The sequence below is a fragment of the Vitis vinifera genome, chromosome 13 (assembly GCF_030704535.1).
Source record: "Vitis vinifera cultivar Pinot Noir 40024 chromosome 13, ASM3070453v1".
NCBI classification, from domain to species: Eukaryota; Viridiplantae; Streptophyta; class Magnoliopsida; order Vitales; family Vitaceae; genus Vitis; species Vitis vinifera.
This window is the reverse complement of record NC_081817.1, coordinates 22,892,229-22,911,250: the sequence shown is the minus strand read 5'-3', so window position 1 is coordinate 22,911,250 and position 19,022 is coordinate 22,892,229. Positions and strand designations below refer to the sequence as shown.

Genomic DNA, 19,022 nt, shown 5'->3' with positions numbered 1-19,022 from the left:
CCAGCCAACACCACGAATCAAGCGAACAAAAATGGTGGACTCTACGAGTTGACGGAGCCTCACGCTCATCAGGCTCTGGAGTTGGGCTCCTATTACAGTCCCCAACTGGGGAACATTTGGAGCAAGCCATCCGGCTGGGATTCTCTGCCTCTAACAATGAAGCAGAATATGAAGCCATCTTGTCCGGATTGGACCTCGCCCTTGCTCTATCCGTCTCCAAACTCCGGATCTACAGCGACTCACAACTCGTGGTAAAACATGTCCAGGAGGAATATGAGGCTAAGGACGCACGCATGGCGCGATACTTAGCTAAAGTAAGCAACACCTTGCAGCAATTCACTGGATGGACGATCGAAAAAATCAAGCGAGCTGACAATAGGCGCGCTGACGCTTTGGCCGGCATAGCTGCCTCCCTCCCCATCAAAGAAGCCGTCCTATTGCCTATACATGTGCAACCCAACCCCTCTATCGCAGAAATTTCCACCTGCAATACCATTGAGGCAAACCAAGCGGATGGCTAAGAATGGACGTATGACATCATAGAATACATCCGGACAGGCACTGATTGGATCCAAAATATGTGCTCTAATGGCACATATTCGATATGATTTGTGCACCAAAGGACATTCAAATCACCCAACTTGACCTAAATCAATGCTAAGGCCCTAGCCATGGGTTTAATCTATACTTTGGAGATTTATCTCAGGTTCAAGGGAAGAAAATTGTGCAAATTGAATGACTTTAGATTTTGAAAGATCAAGAAAGGGCTAAATGAGGAAATAAGTGAGTCAAGACTCATTGAACGTAAAGAAAGGCAAAACAAGGATATCATGAGGTTGGAGGATGATAAATGACCATTATGGAGTAAGAAAGAAGGCAAGAAAGCATGGGGAATGAGGCATGAAGCAAGATTTAGCTGCATGGAAATTTAGAACTCAAAAATCTGATGGCATTATATACTCTGACTTTGAGGACAAATTTGGAGCACTTTCTGGAGTCCATTATATACATACTATATATCGTTTCGAAGCTCGGGAAGTCAGGAGTCCAACGCTTCAAACGGTTTTCAAATCGGAGCTGAAATGAAGAAGTTATGGCCATTTGAAGACAACTGCACCAAGCTAGAAGGTCATTTCGAAATGATTTCGAAATTCAACTTATGATTTCGAAATTCAACTTATGAATTCGAAATCCACTTCGAAATGACACCAATTTCGAATTCACCCACTGCCACTTTGATGTTCCGCCTCCTCTACCCCGAGAATTGCATCTATTCAACTTATGAATTCGAAATCCACTTCGAAATGACACCAATTTCGAATTCACCCACTGCCACTTTGATGTTCCGCCTCCTCTACCTCGGGAATTGCATCTAAAGCACTCCATCCGCTCTAGGTGGACCCCACACGACTAGAAATCACCATTTTATTATTTTTAATCATTTTTAGGAAATTATTTTTGTAATAAGTGGCCAATGAGAGTGTGCCACATGTTAGGTAATTGAGGATATTATATAATCCCTCTCAATTCTAGGTTTTAGGGATCTTGGATCTTGGATTTTTTTTCTGGAGTTTTTGACATTGAAGGAGGAAAAAGACGAGAACTTTGGTTTGTTTTCTTTTTCTTCTTTATTGAATATATTGTTTTTAGTTTATTTTGATTCAAATTATGGATTTCTACCCTACTATGGATTGTGAATGTGACATCACCCCCATGAGAGGCTAAGAGCCAACTTGGGGCTTGAAGCATGAAAACCTAAGGGCTAGGAAACCTATAGGGACAATGGGTAAATTACTATAACAATGAGATTAATTATTGATTGGGTGACAATTTATTATATTTTTTATCCTATCCTTGTGAGTTCGTTTAGGGAATGATACGATAGGTTATTACTTGATACTAGTGATTCTTGGTAATTCTTGATCATTAGTTATCCTCGTTTTCCCTACCATTATTTGCCCCTAAACAAAGCTATAAGGAGTAGGAAGGGTTAAAAAGCCAAATCTTAAATTGACAATCAATCTCATTCATTTGATGGTTTTAGGAATCTGTTTGAAAAAAGAAAAATTAGGTTTCGGATGCAATTTTGAGTTATAGAACCCAACTTGATCGCGAGTGGCCAAGGATCCCAAAACCCTAAGATCATACTACTTAAAATACCCTTGTTTTCTATAATTTCTATACCCTAGGTTGGATTGTGGAAAACCCCAAACTTGAATCAATTGAATTTAAAATCAATATTCATTTTCTCTTATTAATCCAATTTCTTTTACTTAGTTTCACATTATTCACATATTGTTTTTCACTTAAGGATTTAAACAAAAACAATTCATTTATTCTAGTATTGACAATTTTCATAAGCCAGTCCTTGAGAACGATACCCGGAATACTACAAAAGTCGTAGTGACTCTTTCTCTAGTTTTTCTTGACCAGAGTTACTACGTAAAAAGGCTAAGTATTTTGGTACAATAGAGAAATCTCGGTCAAGAAAATGGCGCCGTTGCCGGGGATTGGCAATCGTCATAACTAGGATATAGTGCATTGCTTTGTTTTAGTTCTTTTATTTTTTTATCTTTATACATATTTTTCTTCTATTTTATGCTTGGTTGGGAAAGAGATATTTCAGGTAGACTTCAAAGAACAACTGAGGAATCTCAACCAAATATGGAGGACACTGAAGAATTCAACAGTAATAACAACAGGCCACGACCACCGGTGCAGGGCCAAAGAACTATGAGAGAGCTTCTAAATCCTCCCAGGTTGAGCACACCATCGTGTTTTATGCTACCTCCAAATCATGATCATGTTACCATTCGGCCTCAAGTGGTGTCTCAACTACCCATTTTTAGGGGGACAGAAAATGAAAATCCATACTCTCACATCAAGGAATTTGAGGACATCGTTTCAATTTTTCGAGAAGCCAACACTCATTTGGAGATCTTTCGCATGAAGCTATTCCCCTTGTCATTGAAGGATAAAGCTAAGACTTGGTTAAATAGTCTTAGACCTTATAGTATCAGAAATTGGGGTGATCTACAATCAGTGTTTTTGCAAAAATTCTTTCCAACACATAGAACCAGTGCATTGAAAAAGGAGATCTCGAATTTCAAGGCTATGGAGGATGAGAAATTTTTTGCATGTTGGGAAAGATTCAGGGAGATTGTTGCAGCTTGCCCCCATCACGGATTTGACAACTGGATGCTAGTTTCGTATTTCTATGAAGGTATGGCACCACCAATGAAACAACTTCTCGAGACTATGTGTGGAGGAGATTTCATGAATAAAAACCCCGATGAAGCATTTCAATTCCTTGATTATGTTGCCGAGGTATCTAGAAGTTGGGATGAACCAATAGTCAAGGAACCATCTAGAGATAGAACAATGAACAGGGCAAGAGCTAGTGGAGTGTATACCCTACCAGAGGGTTTAGATGTCCAAGCAAAGTTAACAACCGTTATGAGAAGGTTGGATGATTTGGAAGCCAAGGGAGTTCAAGAGGTACAAATAGTCAATGATGGGGTAACTCAATTGTGCTTGATATGTAAGTCTACAGAACATGGTGTACAATCTTGTCCCACTCTACCTGCAGTGCAAGATATGTTTACGGAGCAAGCCAATGCCTTAGGGACATACAAGCAATATTCTAGCAATTCTCCATATTCCAACACTTATAATCCGGGTTGGAGGAATCATCCAAATCTATCATGGAGGGGAGGTAACAATGGCCAGTTTCAGCAGCAAGGAAACCGATTTCAGGGTAATCAAACTAATGGGCAGCAAGGTTTTCAACCACAAGGTATGCCATCTCAGAATTTTCAACAGCAACATCAAGCCTCATCATCTAACTCAAGCCTGGAAGACATGATGAGAGAGTTTATACAGAAGCAAGACAAGCGTAATGAAGATCAAAATAGGATAAATGCTCAAACATCTCAAGAACTAGTAGATATTCGAACCACTTTGAGTCAACTTGCTGTAAGTTTATCTCACGAGAAAGGAAAATTCCCAGCTCAACCACAGAAAAATCCGAGAGGAGTAAATGAAGTTTCTGAAGTGCAAAAGGAAGATTGCAATGCAGTTATCACACTCAGAAATGGGAAAGAATATGAAGGGCCCAAGTTACCTGTAAGTGAAGATATTCCTACTAGAGATGAACCAGCTGTGGAGAAAAATGTTAGAAATGAGAAAGCATCTGAAAAATATGAGGAAGTCATTGTGAGCAAAAATAAAATGAGTGTTTCCAATCATTTGCCTTTCCCTTCAGCTATGCAGAGACACAAAGTGGGGGATAAGACTTTAGAGATTTTGGAAGTTTTGAAGCAAGTGAAGATCAACATTCGACTCCTTGATATGATCAAGCAAGTTCCTGCTTATGCAAAGTTCCTCAAAGATTTATGCACTGTGAAGAGAAGGATTAAATTAAGCAAGAAAGCATTCCTCACCGAGCAAGTCAGTGCCATCATTGAGAATAAAGCAATGGTGAAGTACAAAGATCCAGGTTGTCCTACCATCTCAGTCCAGATTGGAGATTCATTCGTAGAAAGGGCTTTGTTAGATTTGGGAGCTAGTGTGAATTTGCTTCCATATTCAATCTATAAGCAATTGGGATTGGGAGAGCTTAAGGCTACTACCATTACACTCTCTTTAGCAGATCGTTCGATTAAAGTACCTAGAGGAGTAGTCGAAGATGTTTTGGTGCAAGTTGAAAAGTTCTACTACCCAGTGGACTTTGTGGTGTTAGATACAGAACCATTGAAAAAGGGTATGAATTCTGTTCCAATTATTCTTGGGAGACCCTTCCTTGCTACAGCCAATGCTCTCATTAACTGTCGAAATGGATTGATGCAATTATCTTTTGGGAACATGACAGTGGAAATGAATGTCTTCAATTTATGCAAGCAACCAATGGACCATGATGATGTGGAAAATGAGGAAGCATGCCTTATAGAGGCTTTGGTGCAAGAACACACAGAAAAGTTAATGGAAGAAAATATAGATGAATTTTTCTCTACAATCGTTAAGGAAGAATGTGTTCAAGTTGCTACAGAATGGAAAGAAAAATATACGATTCAATCTTTGAACAGTGTTGAGAATGATGAAGAAAGCAAAAAGGAAGAGGTTGAGATCAGCAAACCAGAGTTAAAGCCCCTGCCACATGGTTTAAAGTATGTTTATTTAGAGGCAAATGAAGAAAAACCTGTGGTAATTTCAGCTACATTAACTGAAGAGCAAGAAATGAAACTTTTGAAGGTGCTTAAAGAGAATAAAGGAGCGATTGGTTGGTCCATCTCAGATTTGAAAGGGATAAATCCCTTGATTTGCACACATCATATTTATTTGGAAGAGAATGCAAAACCAGTAAGGCAACCACAAAGAAGGCTAAATCCCCTTATGCAAGATGTAGTCAGAAATGAGGTATTGAAGCTTTTAGATGCAGGTATTATTTATCCTATCTCTGACAGTAGTTGGGTGAGCCCCACTCAAGTAGTACCTAAGAAAAGCGGGATAACTGTGATGAAGAATGATGAAGGAGAGCTCATTCCTACAAGGTTGACTACAGGTTGGCGAGTATGCATTGATTTTAGGAAGTTGAATGCAGTCACCAAGAAAGATCACTTTCCATTACCTTTCTTAGATCAGGTTTTGGAGAGGGTAGCTGGTCATGACTATTATTGCTTCTTGGATGGCTATTCAGGTTATTTTCAAATTGCCATTGCATTGGAGGATCAGGAGAAAACCACATTCACATGCCCATTTGGCACTTATGCTTATAGGCGCATGCCTTTTGGTCTTTGTAATGCACCGGCCACATTTCAAAGGTGTATGCTTAGTATTTTCAGTGACATGGTAGAGAGAATCATGGAAGTTTTCATGGATGATCTGACTGTTTATGGGAAGACCTTTGATGATTGTCTCTCAAATTTGAAAAAAGTTTTGAAAAGGTGTATTGCGAATGATTTAGTCCTAAATTGGGAAAAGTGTCACTTCATGGCAACCTCAGGGGTAGTACTTGGTCATATCATCTCTAAAGAGGGCATTCAGGTAGATCCAGCAAAAATTGAGCTCATCTCAAAGCTACCTTCGCCTACTACTGTTAAAGAGGTGAGACAATTTTTGGGACATGCAGGTTTTTATAGAAGGTTTATACAAGACTTCTCAAAAATCGCTCAACCTCTTTGTGCTTTACTACTTAAGGATGCAGAATTCATATGGACTAAAGCATGTCAAGAAGCTTTCAAGAGGCTAAAGTCACTCCTCACTAGTGCACCAATTGTGAGATCTCCCAATTGGTCTCTCCCATTTGAGTTGATGTGCGATGCTAGTGACTATGCAGTGGGAGCTGTACTAGGTCAAAGGGAGGATGGAAAACCATATGTGGTGTACTATGCTAGTAAAACCCTCAATGATGCTCAAAAGAACTACACAACTACTGAAAAGGAGCTCCTTGCAGTGGTGTTCGCACTTGATAAATTCAGGAACTACCTTTTGGGAACTTCAATAGTAATTTTTACTGATCATTCGGCCTTGAAATATCTACTCAACAAAAAGGATGCCAAAGCAAGACTTATCAGATGGATTCTTCTCCTTCAAGAATTTAACATTCAAATCAAGGATAAGCAAGGGGTAGAGAATGTGGTTGCTGATCATCTTTCCCGAGTTAAAGTAGAGTCACATTTCGAGGAAGCACAAATTAATGATGAGTTTCCTGATGATGCACTTTGTGCAGTGGAGAAGTTGCCTTGGTTCGCAAATATAGTCAATTACTTGGCAACCGGAGAGCTTCCATCAGAATGGAACATGGAAACAAAGAAGTATTTTCTTTCACGGGCAAAACACTATGCTTGGGATGATCCATATTTGTATAAGTTTTGCCCAGATCAAATTATGCGGAGATGTGTTCCAGAGGATGAACAACAAGACATATTGCGAATGTGCCATGAAGGAGCTTGTGGAGGTCATTTTGCTTCAAGGAAGACTTCAGCAAAAATTCTACAGAGTGGATTCTATTGGCCAACTATGTTCAAGGATTGTAACACTCATTGCAAAAGTTGTCCACAATGTCAACAACTGGGGAAAATCAACACAAGGTATCAAATGCCTCAAAATCATATTTGTGTTGTTGAGGTCTTTGATTGTTGGGGCCTGGACTTTATGGGACCATTTCCTCCTTCTTTTGGTAATCTCTATATTTTGGTGGGAGTGGATTATGTCTCTAAATGGGTAGAAGCAGTGGCATGCAAGAGCAATGATCACAAAGTGGTGCTCAAATTTTTAAAGGAGAATATTTTCTCTAGGTTTGGCATTCCGAGAGCAATCATTAGTGATGGAGGTTCACACTTTTGTAATAAGCCTTTTTCCACTCTTTTGCAGAAATATGGAGTGAGGCATAAAGTGTCCACCCCATATCACCCTCAAACGAATGGGCAAGCTGAGCTAGCAAATCGGGAAATTAAGAGAATCCTCACCAAAGTAGTCAATACTACAAGAAAAGATTGGTCTACCAAGTTGAGTGATGCACTTTGGGCATATAGGACAGCCTATAAGACTGTCCTTGGCATGTCACCGTACCGAATTGTTTATGGTAAAGCATGTCATTTGCCTGTAGAACTCGAACATCGTGCATATTGGGCTGTAAAGAAGATGAACTTTGATTCGGATCAAGCTGGAGCTAAAAGGAAATATGATTTGAATGAACTTGAGGCATATCGAAATGAGAGTTATGAATGCCTACGTAATGCAAGGGAAAAACACAAATTCTACCATGACAAGCTTATTTTACGAAGGGAGTTCAAGCAAGGTGAAAAGGTGTTGTTGTACGACTCCAAGCTTCACATTTTTCCAGGAAAGCTTAGGTCAAGGTGGAATGGCCCTTATGTGGTAAAGGAAGTCTTCCCTTATGGCACCGTGACCATTCAAAATCCGAGGACAGGTAATGAATTCAAAGTTAATGGTCAGCGCCTAAAGCATTTCATTGAAAGATTTGAGACACAAGAGGAGAATCTCCATTTTCTTGATGGGGATGTTCAAAAGGGTTGAAGCATTTTCTAAAAATCCAGTAGGTAAATTTTTATTTTGTTTTATTTTATTTATTTATTTTCCTTTATTTAGTTTTGCATTTTCAATTAGTCATTAGCAATATGGTTAGCATTTTTTATTTTATTTTATTTTATTTTATTTTATTTTATTATTATTATTTATTTATTTATTTTTATTTATTTTTAGTTGTTTTAACTTACTAATGAGTTTATGAGTTGTAGCAACTTAGCTTGCAAACATCCGAGTGATATAGGTAAATGCAAACTTCAAGGGAGTGAAAAGGTAAGCCTCACATGTGTTCAAGGTGACAAAGCTCCTACAGTTTATGTGAAGTCCTCATAACAAACTTCTCACTTGATGATCTTGAGGTAACATATTCATTTTTCCTTTCTTTTGACCCATTATCCTACACATTGGGGACAATGTGTAATTTAGGTTGAGGGGGGAAGGCCTATTAGCCTATTAGCCCTAATTTTTTTCAAAAGTTTGCATGTCATCTTTGGTTAGCTAATGAGATTCTTGATTTGCCTTGATAACTCATGGTTTATTTGGCATGAGAATGCTTTAAGTAGTATTATTTCTTTAGAATTTGAGAAAAAATGCAGTTAGAGCAAGAGTATTAGTTCACTTACCTTATCTTTATATACCTTTAAGTGCAAAAATAGTTAGGTTGAATCCTTGGAATACCTTCAATTTTTCTTTGATGGTTATTTTCTATTTAAGACTCAAAGCACACACAAAACACGTGTACCCTTATGGTATCTTGATTAAGATAATTTCTTTAGCTTAAAAAGAGTTGTTCTTAAGCAATAAAATGAGGAAATGAAAAAAAAAAAAAAATTGAAAATGACTGATTTAAGCTTGAGCAATTATCTGAGGGGGTAATGGCCTTGTGTCTTCAAGCCCTGGTGCCCGAAACCAACTGGTTAGGAGTCATCGGTATCTTGCTCGTTACATAAGCTAAACTCAGTTTAAAAAAAAAAAAAAAAAGATAAATGAAAATTGAAGAAAAAAAAATGTTTGGGAAATTCGACCTTGTTCTACCTTGAGCTAGGGTGATACCTGAGGGGTAAGTGGCCTATAAAGGTCCTCAATACCTGGTACCTTGGGTGAAAACTCGGGAGTTGCCGGTGGATCCCTATTAAGCCATATAGAAGGAGATTTCCTAAACTAAGAAAGAAAAATCAAAATAAATTTTCCTCCTCTTTAACTTCAAGAATGATGAAATTTGAGTTTAAGAAAAAGTCTTAAGAAAAATACTATGAGGGGACACCAAAATTAAGCACATGAGGTTTAGGTGGAAAGAACCAATCAAGGGAAAATCAAGAGACACTAAGAGGAATGCTAAACATGGATGCACATTTATGTATATGAAGATAAGGTGAGAAAACTAAGAAGTTGCATATCTTGTGTCATCTTGCTCAAATCTAGGAAATTTGTCTACTTGGGTATCTTGTGTGTGAAACATGTTATGTTGAGTTAATATGGTTTCATGAATCTCATTACATATTTTTCATTCTTCTTTATTCTTTTCATTTGCTAGGGACTAGCAAAGTTTAGGTTGAGGGGGATGATTGGATCCAAAATATGTGCTCTAATGGCACATATTCGATATGATTTGTGCACCAAAGGACATTCAAATCACCCAACTTGACCTAAATCAATGCTAAGGCCCTAGCCATGGGTTTAATCTATACTTTGGAGATTTATCTCAGGTTCAAGGGAAGAAAATTGTGCAAATTGAATGACTTTAGATTTTGAAAGATCAAGAAAGGGCTAAATGAGGAAATAAGTGAGTCAAGACTCATTGAACGTAAAGAAAGGAAAAACAAGGATATCATGAGGTTGGAGGATGATAAATGACCATTATGGAGTAAGAAAGAAGGCAAGAAAGCATGGGGAATGAGGCATGAAGCAAGATTTAGCTGCATGGAAATTTAGAACTCAAAAATCTGATGGCATTATATACTCTGACTTTGAGGACAAATTTGGAGCACTTTCTGGAGTCCATTATATACATACTATATATCGTTTCGAAGCTCGGGAAGTCAGGAGTCCAACGCTTCAAACGGTTTTCAAATCGGAGCTGAAATGAAGAAGTTATGGCCATTTGAAGACAACTGCACCAAGCTAGAAGGTCATTTCGAAATGATTTCGAAATTCAACTTATGATTTCGAAATTCAACTTATGAATTCGAAATCCACTTCGAAATGACACCAATTTCGAATTCACCCACTGCCACTTTGATGTTCCGCCTCCTCTACCCCGAGAATTGCATCTATTCAACTTATGAATTCGAAATCCACTTCGAAATGACATCAATTTCGAATTCACCCACTGCCACTTTGATGTTCCGCCTCCTCTACCTCGGGAATTGCATCTAAAGCACTCCATCCGCTCTAGGTGGACCCCACACGACTAGAAATCACCATTTTATTATTTTTAATCATTTTTAGGAAATTATTTTTGTAATAAGTGGCCAATGAGAGTGTGCCACATGTTAGGTAATTGAGGATATTATATAATCCCTCTCAATTCTAGGTTTTAGGGATCTTGGATCTTGGATTTTTTTTCTGGAGTTTTTGACATTGAAGGAGGAAAAAGACGAGAACTTTGGTTTGTTTTCTTTTTCTTCTTTATTGAATATATTGTTTTTAGTTTATTTTGATTCAAATTATGGATTTCTACCCTACTATGGATTGTGAATGTGACATCACCCCCATGAGAGGCTAAGAGCCAACTTGGGGCTTGAAGCATGAAAACCTAAGGGCTAGGAAACCTATAGGGACAATGGGTAAATTACTATAACAATGAGATTAATTATTGATTGGGTGACAATTTATTATATTTTTTATCCTATCCTTGTGAGTTCGTTTAGGGAATGATACGATAGGTTATTACTTGATACTAGTGATTCTTGGTAATTCTTGATCATTAGTTATCCTCGTTTTCCCTACCATTATTTGCCCCTAAACAAAGCTATAAGGAGTAGGAAGGGTTAAAAAGCCAAATCTTAAATTGACAATCAATCTCATTCATTTGATGGTTTTAGGAATCTGTTTGAAAAAAGAAAAATTAGGTTTCGGATGCAATTTTGAGTTATAGAACCCAACTTGATCGCGAGTGGCCAAGGATCCCAAAACCCTAAGATCATACTACTTAAAATACCCTTGTTTTCTATAATTTCTATACCCTAGGTTGGATTGTGGAAAACCCCAAACTTGAATCAATTGAATTTAAAATCAATATTCATTTTCTCTTATTAATCCAATTTCTTTTACTTAGTTTCACATTATTCACATATTGTTTTTCACTTAAGGATTTAAACAAAAACAATTCATTTATTCTAGTATTGACAATTTTCATAAGCCAGTCCTTGAGAACGATACCCGGAATACTACAAAAGCCGTAGTGACTCTTTCTCTAGTTTTTCTTGACCAGAGTTACTACGTAAAAAGGCTAAGTATTTTGGTACAATAGAGAAATTTCGGTCAGGCACTCTACCCGGAGATCCCAAACAGGCACACAAAGTCCGGGTGCAAGCTGCCCGTTTCACCCTGATTGGGGGGCACCTATACAAGCGATCCTTCACAGGACCTTACCTTCGATGCCTAGGGCATTCAGAGGCCCAGTATGTGTTAGCTGAGTTGCATGAGGGAATATGCGGGAATCATGCGGGAGGACGATCTCTGGCACATAGAGCTCATTCGCAAGGATACTATTGGCCAACAATGAAGAAAGACGCGGCAGCATATGTTAAAAAATGTGATAAATGTCAACGGTATGCTCCCATTCCACATATGCCATCAGCAACATTGAAAACAGTCTCAGGCCCATGGCCTTTTGCATAATGGGGCATGGATATAGTGGGACCCTTCCCAGCAGCGCCTGCCCAGAAGAAATTCCTCCTTGTTGCCACTGATTACTTTAGTAAGTGGGTGGAAGCTGAAGCATATGCTAGCATCAAAGACAAAGATGTCACCAAGTTCGTATGGAATAACATTGTTTGCCATTTTGGGATCCCCCAAGCCATCATAGCTGACAATGGTCCACAATTTGACAGCATTGCTTTCAGAAATTTCTGTTCGAAGCTGAACATCCGGAATTCATACTCCACGCCGCGATATCCTCAAAGTAATGGGCAAGCAGAAGCTACAAACAAAACCCTAATCACTGCCTTAAAGAAAAGGCTTGAGCAAGCCAAAGGAAAATGGGTCGAGGAGCTACCTGGCGTCCTGTGGGCTTACCGAACCACACTCGGGCGACCAACAGGAAACACTCCTTTCGCCCTCGCATATGGAATGGAGGCAATCATTCCTACTGAAATAGGTCTTCCTACTGTCCGGACTGACGCAGCAAAGCAGGATGATGCAAACGCTGAATTAGGAAGAAATTTGGATTGGGCAGATGAAGTGAGGGAAAGCGCAACCATCCGGATGACAGACTATCAACAAAGAGCATCCGCCCATTACAATCGCAAAGTGAAGCCCGGAAGCTTCAAACATGGTACGCTAGTCCTTAGAAAAGTTTTTGAAAACACTGCTGAAGTGGGTGCAGGGAAATTCCAAGCTAACTGGGAAGGACCCTATATAGTTTCTAAGGCAAGTGAAAGTGGAGCCTATCATTTACAAAGGCTAGATGGAACTCCATTACTTAGACCATGGAATGTGTCCAATTTAAAACAGTACTATCAATGAAAAAAAAGAGAGACAAGTACAAATAGAAGAAAAAGATATATTTTATTGATAAGTATCAATGAATGTACAAAGAGGTCTCCGGACCATGAAAATACAAAAAGAAGATTACAGCAAAAAGTTGCAAAAAGACAAAAGCTATCAGGGAGCAGACCTAAAGTTTCTTCTCTTCACCCGGAGGAATTGAAGGGACATCTCGTTTTATACCATTCTTCTTCATACAGCAACGATAGCCGAAGATGAAGGTATCATCCACTTGTTTTTGATAATCCGCTTCAAGCTCCTCCCTCTCTATAGCAAACTCCCGCTCAAGCTCTTCTTTTTGCGCGGATAAGCGCAATTGCAAATCTTCCTTATGCTTCTTTTCAATTGAAGCCTCGGTCCGGAGTTGCCTCACTTCCCCCCGCAGCCGGGCCATCTCATCTTATGCCTCCTGCAGGCGGGCCTCCATTGATTCCTCCCGGCTCTTTGCGTTAGCCAAATCTGCCCGGAGGGCCTCATTCTCCCCCCGGGCGGTGGATACGCTGGCTTCAGCCTCCCCCAACCTCAGGCGCAACTGATCTTCAGTATCTTTGTGCCGAGCGGCGAAGGCCTTCATATAATCAGTGGTCCGCAACAGGTCGGTGAAAAGATCGTATTGATTGGCCATGCCACGGAGACCACTCACCAGCTGCAGGCAAACAGTCAAATAAGAGAAGCAAAGTTAGAAATCACACCACAAACACACATTAGGAGGAACAAAAATCAAAAACCACAAAGACAGTATACCGATTCCACCATCTCGAACATCTTGGCTGAAGGCATAACACTGGTCAAGCCGGGTGGAATCTGTTTCAGCTTATCTTCTAACTCCGCGTAGCTAAAAGAGTTAGCGGAGGTGCAAGACGCATCATTAACAAGATCCCCACCTGATGAGGTGACAAAAGGAGACTCTTGTTCCGGATTCAGGGCCTCAACATTTTCGGCCGGATGAGGCTCGCCGGGCGCATCCTCATCCGTAACCACCAGGACGGTTAAAGTCTTAGTTGCCATCTCTACTTCACCCCCCTCCGGATGAGCGTTGTAGGCGGATGAACAACTGACTTCAATCTCTTGCTGACGATCTTGAAGCCGCCCGATGAGTCCGGACCTCAGATTGCGCGCCGAGCGAGGCCTCTTTGAAGGTGGCCCCTTCACGAGAACAAGAGCCAGACGGTCCGAATCATCCGAGGGCTGACTCTGGCTTTCTGCCCCTGCTTCCTCCATCGGGGCCGCACAAACGGCTTCAACTGCATCGACATCCGGATGAGGGGAGTCCGGATGGTTGATGGATGCAGCTTCATCAGCCAGATTAGCCAGACGGACAACCGCTGCCAGGGAAGTACTCAAGTGGTTCAGCCCCGCGACGTGTCCGGAACCGCTTGAGATAGAATGAGGAGCAGGGTTCACTGGCTCCTCTATTATTACCTCCGCCTCATGGATAATTGGCGGAGGAGCAAATTCTCTGGGAGGGGTGAGCTCCTTCACCCCCTTCCCATTCTTCACCAGCTTCCTCCTTTTCGCTGGAGTTTCATTTGGAGGAGAGTCTGCGCCGCGTTTCTGTCCGGGAGCCTTCCGAAGGGTCCCTTCGTTTTTCTTCTTCTCCCGATTGTCCAGGAGTGCTCGGCGTTTTTCAGCGTCAGCTTCTTTTAACGCCTGGTAAATCGGGAGATCCTTCACAGTGTAATGCTCCCCAGGCACTACCTCATTTGGCATCTTCCTGGGGAGAATGTTGATGACGTATTCTTGGGGCTCCCGGACGACCGCCATCAGGTTCCACGCAGTCAGCATCGTCTTGCACTGCCTCTCCTTGGCGTCTATCTCAAATAACTTGCTGAGACAGGCAAAAGACGCCTTTTCCACCCAATCCACGAGGTGACCCCTTTTTTTCGGACCTACATTAACAGCAACAAAGGTTGAGAATACCATTCGGAGGGATCAATAAGAAAACAACAAGGTAAAAATCCGGACAAAAGTCGCAAAGCAAACTTACCCGGAATCGCTAAGGAGTAGTTTGGAGAGAAGAGCCTCGCCGGATGCCTCGACCCCGCCCATGCACCCCGGACCATCACATGTCCCTTCGCCCCTCCCTTCGTCGAGTCTGGCAGTTTAGTCACCAGTTGAAGGGAGGGCAGGTGCGCGGACAGGCTGAAGATGTCAGTTTTCGCCTTCTTCAGCAAATAGACGAAAAACATCTCCAGCAGCGTGAGGTCGAGGTTGTACAACATGCCGATAATGCTGCATCCCATCAGCACTCGGATGATATTGGGATGAATGAAGACGAGTGGAATCTTGGTGAAATGGAGGAATTCCATGAACAACGCCGGCAGGGGGAATCGGAGCCCCGCGTTGAATTGTTCCTTGGATAAGATGACAGTATCTTGTTCAGCTTTTTCAGTAGATACGACATCCTCCCCATTTAGAAGTTCAACAATTACGCCATTTGGAATACAGAACCGATCCCGGAACTCCTTTACGCTCAGTTTGTCTGTAGACTTCTCATGAGCGTCGCCAACTCGGGCAGATGAAGCACTTTTCTTCTTTGAAGACATTTTTTAGGACAAGATTGCACCGAAACCTACATACAAGAAGCGCAACAGTTAAAGCACAACAAATCCAGAAAATCAACAAACACCAGTATTCAACACACAGTCGCAAGCGATTTGCCCAAAACAAGTCAGAAATCAAGCCAATAAACAAACAAGCGCAACAAAGGGAAAACAAAAGCAAAGTGCGCGTACCAAATAGAAATTCCGAGAAGAAAGGTTGATGTTGCGATACAAAATCACCGACAAGAAAAACTCTAGGGTTTTTTACTCAGAAAAGCAAAGGAAAGCACAGAAGGAAGAAGAAAGTAATCTCAGAAAAAACGCAGTAAGAAAAAAGCAACAATGGGCACAGTATGCTATTTATAGGGAGACAAGCCCTTGGAAAGCCAAACGCCCAAACAACGCCATCATTGAAACGACATGCTGCCTGGGAATACCCAGAGTCGGCGGCTCATCATAAATGCCTTTTTTGGCTTCCGCACCCCCACTCGCCACGTGGCCCAACCAGACAAAAGGTCGATTCGGTTTCAAAAAACCAATTATTTTTTAACCCGCCCATTTTTGCTCGGGCAAAATAGGCAAGTTAAAAAGGGGGGCATTGTAGGGACCCCTCCCTCCGAGCCACGTGGCACGCATCTTACAGTGACATGTGGCACGCATTGTCATCCGGGTCATCTTCATCCAGACCGTCTCATAAAGCACACATGGCACGCTTTTCCGGACTACCTCAAGGAAGATCAAGTGACACTTATAAACATATCATCCGGACGGCTTACACAATACATCCGGATGATCGGCATATCCTATCCGGATACAAGGGTCCGGATCATTGACTGAAGTAAAGCAAGTCTCACACGTTACCACAACAGCCTGTCATACCCCACGTCCCATCACCTGCAGAGTGAAAGGGCGGGTTGAGGTGACAACAAGTCACTTCTCACGATCATTCTACATGATCACTTCCCACGATCTCTGACAGCAGCATCACCTACCACGGTTTTTGACAGCCGCCAGTAGGATGGCGATGACCATGCTGCCTCCAAATGTCATCATGACAAACATAAAATATCTCCTCACCATTAATGAGAGGAACAGTACTCATGGCACTATATATAAACCTTCACACAAAGAGGAAGGTAATCTCCTGATACCTAGAAAAAGGCCAACTGATTTATATCTCCCTCTCTTAATCATGGCTAACAAAACCATCGGAGGGTGCATCCGGACACCCTGTTCGGATGTCTTTTGCAGGTATAACGACTGAATCAAGAACCTGTTTTGGTTGAGATCGCGCATCCATCTGGCAACTACGTGGAACACCAGGAGCGCGAGGTATCAACACTACATGTTACAACCTCATCTTATTTTTTTCCAAACTGAACTCCACATCGAGCTTCACATCTCCATCAAAGCATTACCTTATTCCTTCTCCACCTGTAGATGAATAAAGCCCAACTATCCTTTTTTGCTTTTATATTACCCATATCCATCTTCTCCTTTCCCAAAACCGAGCACCACATCTCCACTAGAGCTCCATTTTCTTTTCCAAACCAAACACCATAACCATCAGCTCCACCGAAGCCCCATTTTTGTCGTTCTCCAACTCACGCAACACAACAGCATCAACCGAGCTTCATTGGCCCTGGATTCCAAACCTCATTCGCTGCACCACTCCGCACATGGGTTCCACTACAACTGTGTTTTTATTTTTAGACGGGCAGAGAAAATCGGTTTTGGAAGGCCCTGTTTGACCGAGAAAATAAGAGACAGTTTTGAGGTTCATGATGTTTGCAGTAGGTTGAGAGAGTTAGGTCACCTAAAAAGGGGAGTATTCTAGAAGTTTCCAGAGGCGGTATAAAATCTGAGAAACCGCCTCTATTAAGGGGTTAGCGATTGTTGAGAAAAAAAAAAAAAAAAAGAGGGCTAGCCATTTTTTTTGGGGAGAATTACCCTTGGTGCATAAAATGTCTCGTCCACTCTTGCTTTCTTAAATCATTGAATTTTAAAATGACATTTTATACATATAAAATAATCTATTATTTTAAAAATTAGTTTTAAACCCTTTAAAATCAATTTTCCATTCAAAATAATCTAGCTCCCTTAGGCCATAAAATTTCTATTTTCTGAAAATGAATGCTCCCTAATTTCATTTGTGATTATATTTAAAAAAATGTTTAAAAAATAACATACACGAATTGAATTTCATGACTCTAATTAATGGAGACTTATGGGTAAATTCATGGAGATCAAAATCGACTTAACAAATCCCAACATGCCAAATGATTTTTAAAATGAATTTTATTTCTCTTATATGATTTTCCATTTACGTAAATAATAAATTCTTAAACTAAAGCTTAAATCATTTAGGGAATATATCAACTCTTTGCAATATTAAGAATCATTTAGTTGAGGAATGATATAGGAATAATCAAACAAAACAATCCAAATTATATTATGATTTTGTGTGATTTTGATGTTGATCATGTTTCTTTAATCGTATTTGATTACCTATTGATGCATATAATTCTTTAAATTCAATGTTATTGTATTTTATAAATTAAATATTGCCCTTGGAAGAAATGCTATGCTTGTTAAACCAGGTACGCCTCCTTTCCATACCTCTTTGTGTGCATTAGCATGTATGCTTATTTCCTGTTATTGGTTAGCTTTGCTTTGTTTGATCTCTATGTTGACGTCCTTGCCTATTGATCTTGGGTAGAATGCATATTGTGTATGTTATGATGTTATTGCTTATGAACTAATTCTTTTGTTTTATGGAAGCGCTTAACAAGCTATAAAGGTAGGTTCTTCACTTTCTGTGATTATTGCTTATTGGGTGTGCATGTTTTGATATATACTTTGATCCATGATATCCATCTATTTACTAGTCAATCCCCACAATTACCTCAACTTACTTAGTAAAGACCAAGCTTTTAAGGCTTAGAGGGGTGTTACGGTTCTTCGTCTTACCTCCCTAATAAGTAACCTGACTCCCGAACCCAACTTAGTTTTCACAGACTTGTCTTTTCTTTCAAGAATCATATTTAGGGTTTATCTTTCTTATTTTGTTTTCCCTTTAAAAAATAACACAAAAAATTAAGTGACAACTCCAATATTTATAAAATTAATTTTTTACAAAACAAAAGCGAGTCTTGCCATCAAGTGGGAACACATGTGAAAATACGGGATCACAATCATTCTCTTAAAAATAAAATTCAAGAACTTGAAGAGATGCAAGAAAAATTTTCAAATATTGAAAATGTTAAAACTTCTCTTGAAAAGGAGAATGAAGTTTTGGAAAAGAAGAATGATTGGTTGACATCCTTTCTCTCTATCTTTTCTTGTGAACAAATTTTTTTTGAAATGATACTAACTAGTAAAAAATGCATTTTTAACAAGAAGGGGCTAAGGTTCAAATCTTCAAAGAATAAAAAATATTTCAAAAATTATTTTATAAAATAATCCACAAATGCAAACTCTTCCAGTGCTTGCAATTTTTATGGAAGATGAGGACACATTAATATTATTTGTCCACTTAGAGATGGTCCTCAAAAGGTTTTAATTAAAAAAACAAAAAAGATTTGGATTGAAAAGCCGAAGGTCACTAACCCTTAAGGGTCTAAAAAGATATGAATACCTAAATCTACTTAAGTTGTGCTTGTAAGATTCAAAGAAGGACAAATGATTTTTGAATAGTAGATGCTGAAGACACATGATTGGATA

The 19,022-nt window shown here is 40.0% G+C and overlaps 1 protein-coding gene across 1 annotated transcript; it reads left to right on the top strand.

The window, feature by feature from the left end:
• Positions 1 to 3,381: 3,381 nt before the first annotated feature.
• LOC132254916 (uncharacterized) lies at positions 3,382 to 8,037 on the top strand. The gene is made up of 2 exons (XM_059741982.1): positions 3,382 to 6,910; positions 7,415 to 8,037. The coding sequence occupies exons 1-2, from the start codon at positions 3,382 to 3,384 to the stop codon at positions 8,035 to 8,037; spliced, it is 4,152 nt and encodes a 1,383-aa protein (XP_059597965.1).
• Positions 8,038 to 19,022: the final 10,985 nt, after the last annotated feature.

Bases quoted from the DNA above. Each gene is read 5' to 3' on its own strand.
- LOC132254916 (XM_059741982.1), top strand. From the start codon at position 3,382: ATGAACAGGGCAAGAGCTAGTGGAGTGTATACCCTACCAGAGGGTTTA. The intron at 6,911-7,414 runs AACAACAAGACA...CATATCACCCTC, and splicing joins GAGATGTGTTCCAGAGGATG to AAACGAATGGGCAAGCTGAG.